This window comes from Neolamprologus brichardi, chromosome 3, assembly GCF_056152115.1.
Source record: "Neolamprologus brichardi isolate AB-2024 chromosome 3, ASM5615211v1, whole genome shotgun sequence".
Lineage (NCBI taxonomy): Eukaryota > Metazoa > Chordata > Actinopteri > Cichliformes > Cichlidae > Neolamprologus > Neolamprologus brichardi.
Window position 1 is genome coordinate 22,803,415 of NC_142106.1, and position 21,209 is coordinate 22,824,623.

Consider the following 21,209-nt stretch of genomic DNA (forward strand, 5'->3'; position numbering starts at 1 on the left):
GCCTGATTGTTTTGTTTTTTTTTTTAAATTTGACTTTAGGGTGGTCATCAAGAACGTAACTAAGAAACACGGATCAGGAGGATTACATGACAGCATTTAACTGAGTTGAGCTTCGTGGTAAAACACAGTTTGAGGTAAAGAAAATACACATTGTTGGAGAGTAATGGAATACATGTACCGGCGTTATGTATTTAAAATACAAAATATGGATGTATTTTGTTACAGTTACGGTTTAAACAAAACAAAACACGCAATAAGAGACTAATGTAAGCATTCTGTGTATGTTGATGGCGTCAGTTACACAATGGACCTGGAGCCAGCACAACAGCGCCAGCAGTGCACGGGCAGGAATGCATTTCTTATTTGGAAATTCCAACATCACTTCATATTTAAAGAAAGGGATGAGCGAAATCTGACCATGCAATGCAAACTCTGCCAGCAAACAAGTTGCTCTCAGCGTCAAAAGGCTCCAACCTAAAGAAACATCTGGAAGAAGTTCTTTTTAAAAACTAAAGTTAGCCTGCTGCAACTACCTTGCTTTAGTTGTGGTAGCTCCCTGGGTTATACTTTAGTATTTTCAATGTTCTATTGCTGTGTGATTTATTACTATTACTGAAGGCTACTCGCCACCGAGCTAGCATCTTATCTTGACATACGTCTTTTCTCCTCTAAAGTAAATATATTGTCTACTCAGCGAGATTTGGGCTTACAAGCCAATTGGTAGAGAAAAACAAACAAGAGTTTGCAGGATGTCATTGCTACATTGTGGAAAGCATGACAATATACTAAGTAACCCAAAGTATTCAGAATACGTTACTCACATTGAGTAACAGAATTACATTTTGGGCCCTGTATTCTACAATCTGTAGTGGAATACATTTAAAAGTAACCTTCCCAACACTGAAAATGCTTTAGTATTATAAACATGTATCTGTATACTAGTCACATGATCATGTTGTTTATGCAGCTGTTAAAGCATGTTAGTTTGGTAAAAGACTTGATTTTAAAGGATCTTTTCTGATAAAGAATAAAGAACATCACAAAATATTTTTGCTCTAATTTTGATGTAGTTGACCTCTTTACAGAAAGAGCTCCAGACTGCAGGCCAAAAACTGAAATATGAACTGAACCGTAAATGAACAAGTTTTAAAAGGCTGAACAAAAACAAGAAGAGGCTAAAGAAAAAATAAAAGATTACTCTTTTCCAGCTCAGGCTGAAATAGTTATTTCTACTCTTGGATCTGAGTGATATCACAGTGAGGGGGTATGCCTTATATGGTCATCTCAGGTTGTGAGCACAGAAACTCCTCGTATCTGCTGTTCAAACCTTCTGATCATCAGTGGTAGTCAATCATAAGATGGCTAGCTTTAAGGGGGAAATAAAGTTTTTTTTAAAAATTAATTCAAAAAATAAAAAAATGTTTCTTAGCATCAGTTCTTGTTTGTTTTACAAAAGGCAGTGAAACATGGTGAACTTCTTTATCATTCCCTTAAATGCGTTTCCTGTAATTCCCAGCCCAGCTACACCCACCTGTCACAGCCAATTAAAATACCTGTGTGAGTGTGACAGCCCTTTGACATATTTTCAGTTTACATAGCTGTTTGTGGTTGTAAATTAGCCACTCCTTCTCTTTAAAGGATCAATATTTTCAGGTTCCAGCATTTAATATTTTTTACATATTAAACAAATGTAAGGCAAAAGTTACCAAAAGCAATTAAAGCCTTTGGTACAATCTTGTTTGCCATCTGTGAAATCCATAATCGCCTGCCTCATAATTCACTTCAAGCCAATAAGGAAGTCCTGAAAGTGACTGTTTATTTATCAATTATGATGTAAGAATCTGATAAAAGAGCCACGTGGCTTCCTCAAAGACAAACAGAGACAGATGGAGAGAAAGTGTCTCTCCCGTCCCTCCTCTATTATCCAATCAGCATTATTTATCATTTTCAGTCACATTATTTTAGCAGCCTGAGCTCAGCGTTGTTTTTACCCCCGAGCCATCATAAACCTGCTGATGACAACAAAGAAAAACTGGAGTTCTTGGTCCTCATGGTTTCACCCAAATGATTTTAACAAAACTTTAGCACAAAAATGTTTGAATCAGATGTTATGTTTAACCCCACGAATCTAGAAGTATGAGCAGACTGGGGATTTTTAAGTGCTGTTATTCCTCTTTGGCCCTTTAAATGTTCATATTTCAAATACTTTCAGTGTTGGGTGTTCTCCTCCTCAGGCCACAGACTTTAGGCGACTCTTACATGTGAAACTAAACAATAGAGGTCTTTAAACATTAAACTGCAGATGTTTTAACTTTTCTTTCTGTGCAGTAAAAGTGCAGAGGCTTCACATTTAGTATAGTCGCAGGAAATACACTAAAATCCACCATCTTTCAAACTGCATTTTTGTCATCACCGCAGCATAAATGTAATTTTAACTGCAAGTAAATAACATGCAAAAACACTAATGGGCGGTAAAACCAAGAATAGCACCCACAGGCCCCTGGTGGTCTCTATGGGTGGTTTTGAGAGTCTGTATGAAAGCTGGAGCTCCTGAATCTCTCAGCAGCAGCAGCGCGCTCACGTCTGCCTTCAGGGAGGAAGCACGTCAGTTGGGGGCGTTTCCACCGACACAGAGACAGCTCTGTTCTGGTCGGGTGTTCTGTGTTTCCATCAAAAGGTTTGGAAAGCAAACAGTCACAGCTTAAAATAGAAACAGCTAAAGCACAAACTAAGACCTTAGTCTTCAGAGGGGAGAAAAAAAGAAACTATTAAATATTTTAGACACCGTCAGTTTTGCAAGCATTCCTATCTACACCTGTACAGTAGCCATGACTAAACTGAGAATTTTACTACCATCTTATTCTTAACGAGCATTTTACCACTTAATTTGAACAAAGTAAAAAAATCAAACAAAAGACTACTAAAGTTTAGTGTGTAACTTGTGTAAAAGTTTAAAAAAATGCTTTTGTTATTCATTTCAAGTCCAATGACCTATAAATTCAAAAAAGCCCTTCCATACATTATAGCCTGTTTTGACCTGTGCTACACGGTGATATGACCCTTTCAAGTTTTGATGTGAATTATCAGAAAACAGGTAAAGCATCCAGCGTACCAATTTTTACTATTGTTCCTTCACATCACAAACATTAAACTGGATCAGTTTTGCTACTGAAACACTGAACCTGAGCTAAAAAATAAACCTTAGACTCAAACGTTAGAACAGGCTTTTCCCCGCAGCACTCCGTGTAATAAATACTCACAAAGAAAACGGCGGCCGTTACAACTTGTATCTAAAAATGTATCGTTTCATGCATCTGTTAAAACACTCGACTCCAGCTACATGACGCCCAGCTGGAAACACTTCACGCAAGTCGAGCTGCCCGAAATTCACAGAAAATGTTACATTTGTGTGATTTATATCGTTATCGGGACGATAGAATTCTTATATCGGGACATGAGATTTTGTTCATATCGCATAACTTTCTTCATTATAAATGTCTTTATTTATTTAGGAGGGATTTTTGTGACAGACGCTGTATTTCTAGGAGTTCCTTTAACAAAGTGCAAAATATAGGAAGAAGAATACTTAAATCAACTAATTTAACGTTCACAACATGAAATTTACTGATAATTGCGCCGATGTTTACCAACAAAAACAAGTTCATTTTATTATAAAGTGGCAAAAATAAGACTGCAAAACTGTTGTAATTCACCTGTAACGCTGTCTGCTGAGAGCATGTAATCACTATTTTGCCCTGCTTAGTAAACCCACTGCGAAATGTGTTTTTTCAAGATTGCTGTAAAAAAACAAAAAAAAACAAACAAACCATACCCTCATGTAGCTTAAAGGCCTGTAACTTCTACCCTTTAAAGCAACAGCGTAGACAGAAAGAGTTAGTTTGAGTATAAAACTCATATACAGTTCGATATATTTCCATCAAGTCCTTGCACATTTACACTTTTTCAATTCTTTATTTCATATTCAAAATAGGGCTGTGCGATAGGACCAAAATCTCATATCCTGACATAAACATTTCTTATCCCAATAACGATATATATAACAAAATAGTGCATTTTCTGTAAATTCTGTGTGCGGAGCCACTCAATAGTTTCATTGTTGTTGTTGTTAACATAAGTACGCATAAAAACAGTGGCGTGTCCGTCCATAGGGTGGTTATTTTAAATATAAGAGTAAGAGAGAACTTAAGAAATTAATATAGCCACTACAGTGACCATTAAAAACATGAAAAAATATTGCCGTAAACAGTGTATAATGTGAAATGGTAGATGGTTTCATATACTCAGCCAATAAATAAAATACTCAAAGTTCCATCATGCATCCAAACTGTGGTGACTGTGAGGTTTATGTAAAGTTGAAAAACTCATTTTGACATGGGGATGATGAAATGAACATGTACATTTCAATCCCAACAACTGGGGAGTTACTTTTGTTTTGTTTTTTTAAACATGTCGACGTTCATATAGATGTTATGATGTTTCTGCAAAGTTTCGTTCAGATAGGTTCATCCCTTAAGGAGGAGGCGTGGTAAATACAGACATATTGTATATGCTGATCATAAACTACAATCGACATAGTAAAAAGGTGTAGAATTGCCTTTTCATAGATGTAACTGAATCATGAAGCATCAAAATTAAAAATAAAAAAATCCAACAATTTGTGAAGCAAATATATCAGGAGGTCAGTGCTAACATTCACCTGTCATGTGAAAACACTGACAGGGAAAAAATGGTTTGGGGTTCACACTATAAAATTATAAATAGATCATAATAAAAGCAAGATTACATGACCCTGAGAGGTCACACTTTGCCCTTTCTGTCCCCGGTTGCTCAAAGAAAAACAGTTGGGTAACAGGAGGAAGTTAAAGATTCAACAGCTGCTCAACCATTACTGACCATTATACAGGCTGTTAAGTTACTGTTAAATTATCCATTTTTATAAGACTTCAAAAAAAGAAAAATGGCTCTAGTTATTGTTTCACGTTGGGTCTGATTAGACATGCAGCAGGGGAATTTTTAATGTTGGCTTATCAGTTAGAGGCATTCAGGAATTAGACAAAAGGTAAACAAACCAAGTTCCCATACTCAGAAAAAAGGCGTTTCATGTTAACGTTTAAGCAAATGCAAAATAGCTCAGGTGTATTTGCATTCTGTTTGTCACTTCGATAAACATTTTAACTGGCTTTAACTATGTTGATATCAAGTGGGTACACTGGAAGACTATTAAATAACCAGCACCATTAAGTCACAAGCGCCATTAACCTGAAGAAACTGCTGGGAAGCTAACCAGTCAGCAGGATCACTGGTTTAATACATTATCTGGTGCATGACAGCAAAAACTTGCAAATATGAAAAGTAAATATTCTCTGAGGGTTATTGCTTACTGTAAATGACTTTAAATTTACAGACTGCCATAAATATGCACTGGTGTCTCCTTAAAACTATGTGACAAACAGAAGATAGGCGTGTGAAAGGTTTTTGAAGTGAATTTAAGAGTTTATATGCAAATGACCAAGCTTGAAGCATGCCCTAAAAATAACACCACAACTACAAATTAAAATAGAATAAATGTAGTAAAAGAGGAACTTTATCTGGTCCTGCATGACTGAACACGACTAAAACACACCTGCTTCTCACAGTTGTTCAAACAGCGAACAGTCAGTGAATCTTCTGATCGAATCATTGGGAAAACACTGACTTTGTGTATCAGTATATCGATCGCTCAGCTAATAACATAGCGCCACTCATTCTATGAAGCGGAAACACCCAATTGTAAGCAAGTGTAATTATATATTAAATTATTTACAACTTCCAGATATAGATAATAAAATGGGTTTCTTTAATATAAGTTGGAACTGGTTCACATTTCCAAACTTCCTGACGGAATTCCTGTTTAATCAGCAGAGCCCATTTTTCCATTCTTTTTATAGCCTCTTATATGCTTCTGAGATAAGATACGCCGTGTTTTATATCCCTTTAGACTGATCTCACAGAGACTGATGATGTATATATAGTGACGACACACATGCCTCAGAGCAGGTGATAAGAGGTGGAGTCGGGTCAGGTAGAAACACTAAAGAGAAGCGTTTAAAGTTGGGTTGTTAGAGGTCAGTGAGCTGCTAACACAAACATGACACTGCCCTGGAAAACTTGGACAAAGCTGTGGAAACTGTGCAACTGAGCAAGAAAGGACCATGTTTTTACTAACAAGTGCTGTCCAAAAACAAGAGAAGTCTGTGTACAAGTATGTCCCTGTTGGAGGTCAAAGGTCACAGCTGCTAGAGGAGGAAGTACAAACACAGCATTCTCCAAAATGACCTTTGCAGACAGCATCATGTGAAACTCTCAGCACTCTTTAACATTTCCTCTTTCCTCTTAAACATGAGGTGATGCGTTGAATCATCCAAGATGTGAAATTTCCAAAACAACTTTTGTAAAATGATAATGGCACCATGCTTTCACCTTACATACTAACATATTTTATTATATACAAGAAGTTAAGCCCTTCACTACTGCTTCCTCTTAGTCAAAACTCTAGAGTAGCAGCTGGAGGGTGAGAGTGGTTCATGTCATAAACAGCACTGCGACCATGAGAAATATACAGCAGTGCATGTATGTATGTATGTATGCTGCATACAGTGCATGTATGTATGTATGTATGTATGCTGCACACAGTGCATGTATGTATGTATGCATGTATATTTTATTTGAAAATTAAAAAAAAAAGCAGTGTCATGATTCATGTGCTGAATCATCGTACATTTGCCAAATAGTTCAGTGGGATGCAGTAGTGTTAGCTTAACTGGTGATTCTAAATTCCCCACAGGTGTGAATGTGAGTGTGAATGATCTCTTTGTGGTAGCCCTGCGATAGACTAGCGAGCTGTCCACAGTGCAACCAGCCTCTTGGCCTAAGACAGCAGGGATAGGCCCAGCCCACCCTCCACATACTAGACTTTGAGGAGAGAAACAAAATATCGATCCAATTGCACTGGTATCAGTATGTGATTGATACTAGCACAAGTATCGATACTATCAATATTTATATTGAGCTGCCCACCTCTACCACCTACACAATGATTGACTACAGCCCTCATCCAAAGCTTACAAAAGCCACCAACAAAGACTTTTTAAGCACTTATAATTTCTACGGATATTCTGCATGCTTTTCTAAGAACATGTTACTCCTCTGAAAATATTTTCTTTACTTTGTGGCAAATACCTTCTGCAACACGTATCTGTCTGTTCTCCTATGGTGGGACTACAACTCCACATCTTAGACTGCAGGTGCAGATGGCAGTTCTTTGTCCTCGAGCAACCTCGGTGAGCGGCTGCATGTGAACAGCTCTCAGCATACTGCAGATTCTGGTTTGACTGGCTCTCCAGCTAACAGCAGATCCTCAGAGCAGAAGACAGTTTATAGCTGACAGCTACAGCTCCATACATTGGCGTATGTCCAGCTGCAGGATGAGCAACTATGTGGGGAGCAGGTGAACGATATTTAGGATTCTTGTTTTTGCCCTACAGCCAGTACTGAAAAAAAATCAGGGACAAGTAGGGCCAATAATAGGTGATTGGCAACAAGTTAACTATTAAAACAAGTTAAAAACAAGTAAAGTCTAGGGATGTGCAGCCAAAATAATATCTACTTCTGGCTGGTCTCTTTTTCACAATGGGTCACTACTGTGGTTGGCCCTGCACTTTTTATTTGCCAGATGTTTTTGCAAGATGCCCTTCATGACGCGGTCTCCAAAGAATTTGTGTTTCCTCCCGCTCTCGAACCAGATAAAATTAGGTAAATAAGTAAACCAATGGCTTTGCATTTAGTCAAATATATATCAAAAATAAGTACATATTATCTACAAATAATATTATTTAACTATTATCCAAAGATTTTACTCCAAGCTCCTGGAAGCTTTATCTGGCAGTATCTGGCATTTTAATGAATTTTTATCCGAATTTTGAGGCTGGGAAATGGCACATATTTCTGCCACCTGCCAGCACTAGCTGTGTATTACGTACAGTAAGTGGGCAGTAAACTACGTTGTTACTACAGAGCACCGATTCACACTAAATCAACCTGTGCCAAATTTCCAAAGGAGAACACATTCAGATTAGAAGATTGCAAGACCATGTGACGTCACTCATGCAATATAATGAAGAAAAACAAGCACCAAGCACACAGGGCAATGGCAGCAGTAGAAAGCTGAAAGCTGAAAAGTGTACTATGTTTTGTAGTCTGAAAGCCAAAATCACTGAAAGACTTGGAGCTAATCGAACATCTTGTCAATGTATAAAAATGGAACCACATTTGGCTGGGCAATATGACCTAAAATCCATATCACGGTATAATTTGAAGCATGTGCGGTAACGATATATATTGCGATATATTCGTTTCTTCTGTATAACGTATTTTACACACAATAAGGCACACTTAAAATCCTTTAATTTTCTCAAAAATCGACAGTGTGCCTTATGTAGGAATTCTGGTTGTGCTTACGGACCTCGAACCGATTTTATATGGTACACAGCGCACAGAAATCTGTCAAAAATGTTTTAGTACGACTTTGGTAAGCTATGAAGCCGCACTGATTGATGGATTGTTGGAGCATTACGGCTGCCGTAGTCAGGAGCCTCACGGAGTAATCTGGGTCCTAAACTCCATTAACTTCAGGTCCCAAAGTCAAACGAACACTGCACAGAGTTAAAAACTGTCTAAATTCTTTCATCTTTGATAAAATGATTGGCATTGCTGCTTTACCAGGTGTAACAATTAATCCAGACATCCATGAAAACTGAATTTTTTAAATTCAACAGAGTTACAAGTTAGCAGGAAGTTAGCTCGCTAGCTTCCACCAAAACATGATTTAGCATGTCCTGACTGAGAGATTTCTAAAAAAATTTAAATGTAAAGCTCTGCTACCACTTCCAACATAAATAAAGACAGAAAACTAAACAGCAGTGACTTTTGTAAGGTTACTGAAGTCGAACTAGCTGGTATATAATGATGTGCTACGTGATCGCTAGCAAAACAGCTACGTTAGCATAACATTAGCACAGTGAAGCTGAAAGATGAACGCAAACTTTTTACCACTCGGTAAAAGTTAATGTGAGGGTTTCGGGTGGTTAGGGACAAATGCAATTGCATGGCAAAATGCTATAAACAGACCAAACTTCAGTCAAGAGAACAACTGAGATAATACATCCACAATACGAGGTTAGTCAGGTTACTGCAACAACATGGGAATAGAGCAGCTGCGAGAGAATTCAGCACTAATGAATCAATGGTAGGGAAGTGGAGGAAGCGCTGTTTTTGGCTTTCCCCATATTCCAAAAGTGCTTCGTCTCTTTGCTATGACTGTCGCCCGGCATAATTTGCAGATGATGTTGTTTGCAGCCGCTGCAATGCTTTTGACCAAAACAGGCGCAGCTCGATGACTCCAACATGCGCTATCGCGGTAGAGCGGTATAGTCAAAATCTCTACCGTTGGCCAAATTTATATCGTTTCTACCGTATACCATTTATACCGCCCACCCCTACATCCACACGTACACTGGCATCTTTGAAAACACAGCTTTTTCTACATGTTTGGGCCTTTCGTCCACACGTAAATGGAGAGTTTTAAGAAGTCCTGCCAATGTGAAAAATTTCAAAAACTTTGTCTGGGCGTTTAGGCGTGGATGAGGAAAACAGAGATTTAGTCACGCAATGTAAAAGGAGTGCGGCCTTTTTTGACGTCACACTGTGCACCACTGATTTAGACAGAATTCCCATAGACTCCCGATTTGCCACCTGTTGCTTTGTTGTGCTCTTAATAGCTTTGACTTAGTTTTTTGCATTTACATGCGGACAGAGATATTTTTTCCATAACTGCACGTGTGAAAGGGATTTTGTTTTTTATAAACAAAAACAGAAAATCTCTGTTTAGAAAAAATACCCGTGTGCGTGGAAGTAGTTTTGTTGGCTAACCTGCTGTCAGAGAACTTATACCTTACTAGCTTCTATGTTGTTCACCCATTCAAACTGAAGCTTTAGAATAACTATGTTTATAAGGTTGACTGGTCTGTAAATAGTTGAGTCTGTGGTTCTTAGGTTAACTTTGAATCTAAAGGAAGCCCGGTGCAGTCCAGTTATTTTTTGCCACCTGAAAAACCATTTTATGCTAAAAAAGACTGGTCAAATAATGTTTTATCACAGATTTGGTGCTTTTCCATTGGTGGAAGATAAAATCCTCTTTAGTGGTTAGCTGTTTTTTTTTTAAAGCAGGAAACAAAAAAAAAAAACATATTTAAAAACAATAATTGGTCCCATAAGCTATTGGAGCTGTGGAAAGGAGCTGGAGTACCTGGAGGCAACATGCAGAAGTCCACACAGAAAGGTCCCACTCAGCTGGCGAATACAAAACTTCTTGCTAAGACGAGACAGTGCTAACCACCAGACTACTGTGTCGCCTATAACTAATCCAACATTTAAAAATGATGCCCTAATCTAAACGCAGGCAGCTGCACAAGATGATAAGCAATGCAATGCTGAGAACAATCAGCACCACAATATTTTACTGTCAACTGAAAAAAAAGATAACCACAAATTATAAGTGTTAGCTATATTTAGAGTATTTTCACCATTTCATCAGACAGCCGTTTCCGATGGGGAACTAAAGTAATTATACTGCTCTCTCAAAATCCCCCAGACTCCTCAGACAACAACAGTAATTTTGTCATTTTACCTCACAGGACTTACCAATCTGCTGCTGCCTTGTTTGAGTTACTGTGTGGCTTTGAAAGACCACCAACTCTTTTTGGTTTGAGGGTTAATGGCTGATTTATCTATCAATTCTTCAAAAGAATCAACTAATTGTTCAGTAGGTTTACATAAAACAACTCAAACCACAAAAATGACCAATTTCAGTCACACAAGAGATAAAAAAAAACATCTCAATTACAACAAAGTGGCTGGTTTTATAACTTGCCAGTCATTTCTGTATATTTTGCATCATTTTGTTTCCTCAAAATGATGTTGAAGCCGGCACTGAGTGAAACTGAAGACTTGAATGACTCAAACTCTGTCCAACACAGGAGCTGCTTGTGCCGTCAGGCGGTTTCTGTTTATACGTCCTCATCCAGGAAAATGTGAAGATAAACAAGACAAACGCATGAACAGAGGGGTGTGAGAATGCTCTACTATGATTCAGGCTACAGAAAGACTGACTCACGCTCTATAATCAAAACTTGCAGGCAGCTGGCTGGTAGCTGCTGATAATTCCTCACCCAGGAAAACACAAACACACCACCTTCAGGGTGGTGGAGCCTGTGATTATATATAGCCACACATACGTACAGGCTGTGAGAACTGGAGCGCTGAAAAGGTGCAGCCGTAAAAATGACAAAGAGCAGAAGGAGAAGCGGCCACTCCCAGGTGTTTGATCAGGTGTATGCCACTTTGACAATAGCCTTGTTCACATCAGAACCGGAGGATCCGACTTGTTTACAACAGGAAGTTTCAACAGAAGAGCACGGGAAAGTCTGGCTCAAACTGCTGAACTGATCCCCTTAAGGAGGAAGTTCTGTTTTTCTTCATTGAGAGGGGTCCAAGCAACAAAGTCTGTGTGGATTTGTAGCTCAAAACACACACACACACACACACACACACACACACACACACACACACACACACGGGTACTCAATATACAAATAGTAAAATAATACTATTTTAGCTGACACACAGCTGGATGCTGCGCTGACATCCTGAAATCTTTAGGAAAGCAGTCATGAAACAGCTTCATCCCCTGGATCAAACCATGAAATTCTCACTGCTGCTAAATGTCCTGCAAAAACTCAGTGTCTAAATGAAGTTTGAATAAACGCACTAAAGAACGCACTAAAGAGGCCTCAAGAGGCTCTTTTACACTACAGTGCATTAGGGTTGTGTGACTGAAATATATCTGCTTCAGGCAACCAGCTGGGTCAATCGCTGATTGTTTTTTATTCTAATGACAGTTTTATTTTGCTAATTTAGTAGTTCACCTTATGAGAGTTGGTGTCTGTAAATAATTAAGCGATGTATCCACACATGTGGGTTTTTTGTTTTTGTATTTTAAGGCCAGTAAAGTCCTGTAGTGGATCAGTGAGCAGGAATCCAAGTAAAAAAAATGGCAGGAACAGGAAAATGCCAGACGTTTAACACCTAAACCCATATTTAGTTTTTTTTTTTCTCTCTCCATACGTAGCTCCATTTTTTATGCTAGTCTGCCAGCTGAGTTAACTAAGTTGGTTTTTAAGTTGCTGCACTTCCAATCTAATAAAACTCCAAATCTACACCAGCCATACTTCAGGTACTAAAATTACACAACTGTTATTCAGCGAGGCTGATAAAATGCTATTGTTGGATTGGGGTGAAGCCAGTTGCATGGCCTCATCTGATTGTTCAATCAACTAGTTTTTTTTTCTCTCATCAAGTGAATTCAACTCTTCGTGGTACAATGCAGCGCTTCGATACTTATTTAGATAAAGAGGGGCGCAGTTTCATCAGTGAGAGGAATCCGAGCATCAGCTTCAGTGAGAAATGACAATGTGTTAACATCAACAGCAGTGGAACATTACAGAAACAAAATGAAATAATTTTAAACCTTCCATTAATCTTTTGCAGGGATGCACTAATCTGATATTTGGATTGGATATCAGTCCAATCTAAAAGCTGGATCAGGTATCACTAGGGATGGGTATTGATAAGATTTTCACGATTCCGATTCCATTTTCGATTCTGTTTAACGATTCGATTCTTTATCGATTCTCTTATCGATTATTTTTTTTTAAAAAAAGGAGAACACTAAGGTCAATTAGCTTAGATCTTTGTTTTATATCTTCTCTTTGAACAAGATAGAAATTTAGGAGTAACATGGCCTTACAAACCCAACAGTGAGATCTTAACAGATCCAACCTACGGCTCTGCAATGGGGTGTCACAGGGTCCCCAGGAAAAAAAATTGTGAATGTAAAATAATAAAATAAATATTCTTCTGTAGCAATTACACAAGAATATCCAATAATGTCCCTGCCTACAATTAAACACATTCACTTACCGAAAATCGGGGGCATCTGCTGTGGCAAATGGGTGCAAGCCTTTTACCACAAACTTAGTCACTGCTCGGTGACATTCGTCTATCCTGGCCTGAAAGGAGACGCTACCGGTAGACTGCAGCGAGAACTGCCAGCATCTGAGCCAGACTCTGTCTGTCTCATCATGGTCACCTAAATGCATAGTAATGGCAGGTTTTGTAATGAGGCAGATCGCGCTAACATAATATGCACTGTTAGTTGATTATTTACCTGCCGTATTAACGGGAGAGGACGTGCAAACGTTACCGCTGCTGCTGGGTTGAGATTCACGAGTCCGGAGCGGAATTAAAAACACGACATTTATTTAAGGTTATCGCGCGTTTTGTGAGCAAATGCTTTTGCATATTCGTAGTGTTTCCTCCCTTAAATGAAATATCTACTTTGCAAGTATTGCAAGTTGCCCTGTTGTCATCCGTTCTCGTAAAGTATAACCAAACTTTTTAGCGTTTGAGCCGCCATGTTTCCTGCCAGGTAAATGACGCTCCGCAACGTGGTGACGTCATTCAGGGCGACTGGAATCGATAAGGGAATCGTTTGCAAAAATGGCAAACGATTCCAAGGAATTGAAACAGTGGGAACCGGTTCTCAACAAGAACCGGTTTTCGATACCCATCCCTAGGTATCACCAAAAATGATCTGACCCGTCGCACAAATTAGTGCCATGACACTAATTAAAACCAGCAACTGTTGTCAAGTTAGCTGACACAACCAAAAAAAATAATATATTTTTTTAAAGGCCTCCGATGAAGCTCTCTCCGCTGGTTTCTCTCTCTCGCAGTCACTTTCGTTACAAGCGGTGTAAGACTTGCTGAAATACTTTATGACACTTATGGTAATATAATGTTCAGCCGTCACCTGACTTTATATTTTTCAGCTTCCTCTCTACAGGGGAGAACCAGGGAAGGAGAATCTAACGTGGCCATTATTAACAGCAGCAAAGACTCTAACAGACAGCTGAAAATAAACTAGAGTGAATAAATTAAAGGGATAATATAAATTAATTTTGTTTTATTATGTTCATCTGTACCTTAAATTTAGAAAAAACAAAAGAAAAACCTATTACCAGTACAGTTTATACTTTTAGAGATAATTGTTTTGTAGTTACGAAGTTACGAAAGCAGTGTTCAATTCATTGTCTTACACAAAAGAATGTGTCCCTTTTTTAAAAACATAATCACAGCTCATTAATGTGCCACTGCTATCCGATTACTACTGGATTTCAGCTGATACCCAAAGTCATTGATCTTTATCAGATCAGAACTGTAGAAAGTAGGACTGGTACATCTCTGGTTGCCATTTCTTGGCCAAATGAAGGCTGGCTGGAAATCCTAAGTATATTTGACTTTGAGGGTGATTACCTGGATTGACAAAATATGTGATTCAACTAAACTGTCACATTTGGTTCAAAGCCCAACAGAGTGACAGTTCTAATAATATTCTGCGAATTAAACATAAATTCATATTAGATCAACAAAATTTATTAGTGTAGCATGAGGCAGGAGCCCGAGGAGGAAGGTAGGCAAATGTCCAGAATCAAACTCTCGGGGAAATACCCTTAAGTTGTGGAATTTGCCTCAAGTTTGTTCTGTTTGACAGGGAATGACCTCCTAAAACCCCCATGGGGCACTAAAACTGAAAGCCCATTACTGAAAAAACAAACATCATAAAAACATGTTCCTGCATACCTGGCAGCACGCAATCAATCACAGCATTATACAATCAAATCACTGTGCCATATCAGCTGAGTCATTGGATATTTCTTCTGTGATAACCAACAACTCAAACCATACTGTCAAGATGCTTCTGATTTGCAAGTGTGACATCATGCATTAGTAGCTGTGTTTTGTGGTGCCACTAGATTTGATTTTAGGCATCAGTGGAAATTTGTACATTTCACCAAAGATGAACGGTGTTAGGATTCTGTGGAAAAATAAACACAATTTTTATATCCCAACATTGCAAAATTTTCCACTAATTAAGCGTTCAATCCCGCTAATGAGACTTTATGATCAATGAAGATTAGGCCTCGCCTAACCTTGTGTAATGTAGGACTATTGATATTAGAGAGGAAGTTTGTCGATCACTTTATAAGTTCAGTGATCTCAGATGTGACTATCTTGTGCTTTCCTCCCCCCCCATGTTGGTAAAATTGAAATCTTAAGTTTTGCCATGTCTGCACGGTTAAAAAAGAAGAAGAAAGCGTTTCAATATAATAAACATGTATTTTTGAGGGCATTTGTTAAGCGAGTCATTTCCATTTTAACATAGTGTGGAAACCCATGAAAGAGCTGACACAACGATGTGATGCCCAAGGCAGCAAATATCACAGTCAGACAGTGAACCTATTATTCGTAACAGACTGTAAAAGACATAAACAAAGGAGTCAGCTGGGGGCACTTGTGTAATTATAATGATAGCACTGTTTCAAATGATATCAAGCTTATTTTTCTGGATTATGTAAGATTTCTTTCAAAAGAGGCTCTGAATCATGGTCACAAGCCAGAAACCAACGTAAGAGTCAGGCGAGTGATATTGTTCAGGCTTTACACAACATTTTCCGCGGAGCTGGGATCTCTCAGCAGCTTCCACTGATAGCAGAAAGGAAGGACTAGAGGAACTAGAGGTTCAAAGTATGTGTGAAACTGATATCCTGAGCCACAAATCATCCATTATGCTCTTGTACCCCACCTGTTACAGGATAATTCTTACAAAATGAGGCACTCCAGCACAAATTTTGGGTTATTTTTTGAGCTGTCTAATCCAACAAATGTTGCAATAATGGCAACCATGCGTCTTAAACTTGCTTTAAAAGGAATTTTTGGCTACCTAGGGGCAGTCAAAACAAGTTTTAGACATTATGCAAAACAGATATGTTGTTTCCTCTTCCAAGTTTGTTTTGCTTTAGCGGGGAAAAAATATCAAGCCCTTTAGCTTAGGTAACTTTGCCCATTTGGCTAATTCAAGTCACTGTACTGGACCTTTTGACTCTATTTATGACTTTAACACCTTTAATCCATTTTCTGCTAAATACGATTACTGGATTTGCAGTTTATTAGACCACCAGCCCATTCATTTTGTTATTATCATCATTTTTAGTAAAGTTTTTATCATTTCTTTTAGTTAGCATGAAATTAGCAGAAATGCTTATCACCTGATACTTTCATACACTATAAATTTAGCTTGATAACCAATCTTGTCACAAGGGCTCGCCACAGCAGCTTGCACTGCATGTCTAGTTGTACGCTGGATGCCAATGGTCAGTTGGTTAGCATTATAGTGATGCTAGGTACTAGGGATGCACCGATACCGATACTGGTATCGGGTATCGTGTCCGATACTGTAAAATGTGTGTGTACTCATACTCGTAAAAGTTAACCGATACTATGAACCGATACTAACTTATTTCATTAGTCAGAGGGTGGCTGGTTATTTCTGTTGTAGTTACGCGCTAAACAGGCACAGGGTTAGACGAGTGAGACTGGCGGCTCCAGATAAAAAAGAGAAACTGGAGGCTGCTGTAGCTAGGCTAAACAAAATGTCAGCAGTGTGGACCGGAACAGCCAACTTTAACTCAGGTTTTGGAAAAGCGATGAAAAATGTCAAGAGAAAATCCACTGGCAGTTAAAATAACAGAGGCTCCGACTCATTTTATTTCTCTGGATGACCAGCCAATGCCGGTCGTGGAAAGCATAGGATTGAACCGTCTTCTCTGCATACTCGAGCCGCGATATGAAATTGGACACTCTGCAATAATTTAAACGTTTATTTTATTCTCAAACCTAATTTGTATTTATTTTATTCCAAACAGAAGTGTTTATTTATTATTCTGAAAGCTCGAGACAGTGCCCAATAGTTCAGTGATATTTTGTTAAATTACATTGTGGATACTCTGCAATAATTTAACAGAAGTGTTTATTTTTCACTTGAAATTTTTTTTGTGGTCATTTTTATTACGATTTTATTTTTTATCGGCAGAGAATAAAATAAAACCTGTCTTCCAATTCATTGCATTTGTGTGTGTGTGTGTGTGTGGTAGAAGTATCGATTTTTGTACTCAGTATCGGCAAGTACTCAGATCCAAGTATCGGTTTGAAAAAATTGGTTTCTTTGCATCCCTACTAGGTACCTTCATCTTCACTACAAATTCTGGTATTATTTCCGAGTGGTTATAATATAACTAGCACCCCTTTAACGCACTTAGCAATTCAATTCTTCCTTAACATAAAAAATTATCTATATCACCTTTAAGCTACCAGAGATCAAAGTGGCAAAGTCAGTTATACATTTAGGCCAACAATACATAATCTTGGACCCCACTGGCTATCATCTGCTTAAAGAGATTCCCAGCCACATAAGCAAATATATACATATTGGTTTTTTTTTAAAGCGATCTGAAAGCCACCATAACTGATATTTATGCTTAAAAGAATAACTACCCAACAAGTGATACATTTCCTATCACCTAATCCACTGATCAGGTAGCTCCAGTCTTGCACAGCACTTTCCACTATGCATCATTGCTCTTGCTGGCAGCAAACCTTGCTGTCTGCCTCGATGCTGTGGCAGCTGGTGCCAGGCGTCGGGTGTGTTGAGGTAAGCAGCCTGTGACACCATTTGTGGCCCCGCCCACTTGGGACGCACAGAGCAGACACGGCGAGCCAGTCCCACAGGTAGACACACCTGAAAGCCGGCTGAGCAACAGGTTGGAGGCGTTTACACACTTCTAGTGCACGTTAGACACCTTTTGTTTCTTACTGGCACAAGTCTGGCATACCTGAAGATTTTCCTCTAATATGACTTCCAAACGGAAGGATGATCCCAGAGTAGATTTTAATCAACTAGACTAAAGGCAGTGGATGTCCTGTAAAATATATCAATCAATGCTGCTGAGCAACAGATACAGAATGGGCCATTAACACATGGAGTGTTATGGGAAATAATGAAGGCTAGACACACCTTTTGAGTTACGCATAGCTCACATCATTAAGGAGATAAAGACAGAGGACTATAAAATGTGTCACTATGGAAACATTACATGAACACAAAAGTGATATAATCTGAAAATATGTCAGGTTCAGGAGAATTAAGGTCAATATAATGTGAGTCTGCGATATCAGCTGATAATAACTAAATATATGGATGTGATAAGAGGCAGAAACATTGTGTCATCATAAAGTGTGCCTGGATTACAAGCAGCACATTAAGTCACAGTAAATCTGGATTATTTAGGAGTCTTAAATTGTAAATACATAAGAGAGTTAAATAAACTCGTTTATACAGCAGCAGAGTCACACTGTAATTCATTGCATGTATATATCCGACGGTACGTAAACCACAGAGTCACACTTCAGCTTGGGTTGGTAAAACAAAGTCACAACACAAGCCATCGTGACACATTACAGGACACTGTAAAGTACATATGAAGCAACAAAGCCAACACATAAGCCACTACAGAAACACTATTTTCACACTTTTACAGCTGTAACCACCTTAAACATACAGTAAACTCAATAATGAGGTAATATCGATAAATATTAGTTCACTTTAAAAAATGCGAACACCATGAAATAAAACTCGTTTTAGGGAACCGGAGAGACATCATGGGTACAACTTAAATTGTATAAACACTACAAATTCACTAGTTCAGAAAGCCACCTTATAAATCATCATACACACATTATAGGTCGCATTAAGAGGTAAGGGCACTGTGAACTATGTGTATGCAAGTATCACAGTTACCACTGAAGACACAAAAACACCCTAAAAAGTTACTGTAAGCTTATTTTGTAGAAGCCGAGCCACCTTATAAACCTTTCTATGAAGATTACAGTTTCAAGTCGACTTGGAGAAGTTAAGTCACATTATTAAGCAATTATTTGAGTAAAACACCCAACTTTAAAGTGATATAAAAAGCACAAAATAAAAATAAACTCAAATTATGGCCCCAGAGTTCCATTATGAGTACACTTTAAACGATATAAAATACCACAACCTCACAATTTCAATAAGCTAAATAACTTTATGGGTCATTAAATCCACACTATAGGTCACATCAAGAGAGCAGGCCCTGTAAACTAAACTTTGAGCACCAAAGTTATGATATAAGCTGGTACAGAGGTATTGGAATTACACTTATTAGAGATGTAAACACCCAAAGGTTGATAGAGCAAGGTTTTGAGCAACTTTGTAAATATAATACTCAAACTTAAGGGATTTAGACACCATAAAATAAAAGCCAGCTCGATTTAAGGAAGCAAAGCTACATTTTACACAAGTGTAGCTTCATTTCACAGCGCAGAGCCACAATCTGGGGAAGCTACATCACTTTATGAGTCAGCACATGCACATCAAAGGTCGAATAAACAGGTATAAATACACAATTAGACACTATGTGAGATTTTGACCATAAACTCATTTTCCACAGCTAGAGAAGATCTGACGAGTCACTTTTCCCTGATGTTTTTTTTAAACTGGATGTGGAGACCTATGTCTGTTTATTTGAATACACAGTGCTGTATGTTAGTATGTTCCTATAGCTCTTATACACAACAGGTAATCACTCTTACAAAGATAAGAAACATGTAGCAGCAGTTGCACAATCTCCCCTCCACTTCTCATAAAGACCCGCTTCAGTTTTCTCATGAGGACGATTGAAAACCCAGAGAAGAGCAGCAGCAGCACGTCCACCTTTCTCCTTACCTGCATACCAGGAACTTCCATGGTTACTTCGAAGTATGAACGCCCTGTTCCTCCTCCAGGTTTGTCACTTTTTATTCTCCTCCTTCTTTGACTACTGCCTTCTTCTATATATTTTTTTTAATCCTCGTCGAGCTTCTTCACAATAAAATAAACCTCTCGAAAGAAAAATAAGTAACGAGGTTTGACTTCGAAGTGGAGGAACTGTATCCGAGAGGAACGGCGGTTTAACTTGCAGGCGGCTGAAGAGAACAAACTACAAACACACAGTGACAAAGTGAGCACAGAAGAAGAAGAAGTGGACGGAGAGGATGACGCGCAGGTTTCTGCCTCCTTCAAGGGAGGAGCGACGGTGTGTGAATGTCAGCTTCGCACACACTTCTACTGCCACCTGCTGTTCATAACTGTTCCTATCTGTGGTTCATGCTGCCTTCAGGTGCAAGTCCAAATCTGCTTCGAATCAACAGCTGCCTACATTTACCGGCCACTTCATTAGATACATCGGTTCAGGTCAATTCAATTTTATTTATATAGCGCCAATTTATAACAGGAGGCACCTCGAGGGCTTTATACTGAAGGGTTTAAAAGGAATTTCCAACTATCAGATGACCCACTATGTGCAGACGCTTGGAAACAGTGGGAAGGAAAAACTTTGAACAGGAAGAAACCTCCAACAGTGCCAGACTCAGGGAGGGGCGGCCATGTGACACAGCTGGTTAAGGGTTAAGGGAAGGACAAAGGCATAGTGTGGAAGAGAGCCAGAGATTAATAACAACTAATATTTAAATACACAGTGTGTAAAAAAAGGCGACTGAAGAAGAAACTAGAAAAAAAAATGTGTGTATGTGTTAGTCCCCGTAGGGAAATTACTTCTCTGCGTTTAACCCATTCACCCAGTGAAGCAGTGGGCAGCCACCAATGCAGTGCCCGGGGAGCAGCATTGGTGGTATCTAACCACCAATGCTGGTATTTAGGTGGTTTCTAGATACCTAACTAGAAACCTAGATCTAATGCAGAGTAACTAAGGGAGGATTCAGGGTCACCTGACCCAACACTAACTATTTGGGTTATTAAAATCCTTTTATACTATATAAAACTATGTAGTATTTATTAAAATACTGTAATAATCCCTAAGGACAAATATGTAACAGGAATGCCCAACATGGGACTCCAATCCACAACTCTGAGATTAAGAGGCTCATGCTCTTCCAACTGAGCTGGCCAGGCTTGGAAAGTTTGAAGCCTAATCTTGAAAGTAGAGATAGTGTCTGTCTCCTGAATCCAAACTGGAAGCTGGTTCCACAGTAAAGGGGCCTGAAAACTAAAGGCTCTCCCTCCCATTCTACTTTTAAATACTCTAGGAACAACAAGTAAGGTTGCA

The 21,209-nt window shown here is 38.7% G+C and overlaps 1 protein-coding gene across 1 annotated transcript in view; it reads right to left on the reverse strand.

Annotated features, from left to right (window-relative positions):
• Positions 1-20,118, reverse strand: part of stk26 (serine/threonine protein kinase 26) — a 45,835-nt gene extending 25,717 nt beyond the window's left edge. Inside the window, exon 1 of the mRNA XM_087834922.1 lies at positions 19,832-20,118. Within this exon, the coding sequence (XP_087691048.1) occupies positions 19,832-19,852 (21 nt within the window). The 5' untranslated portion in view covers positions 19,853-20,118. The remainder of the gene's footprint in view (positions 1-19,831) is intronic.
• Positions 20,119-21,209: the final 1,091 nt, after the last annotated feature.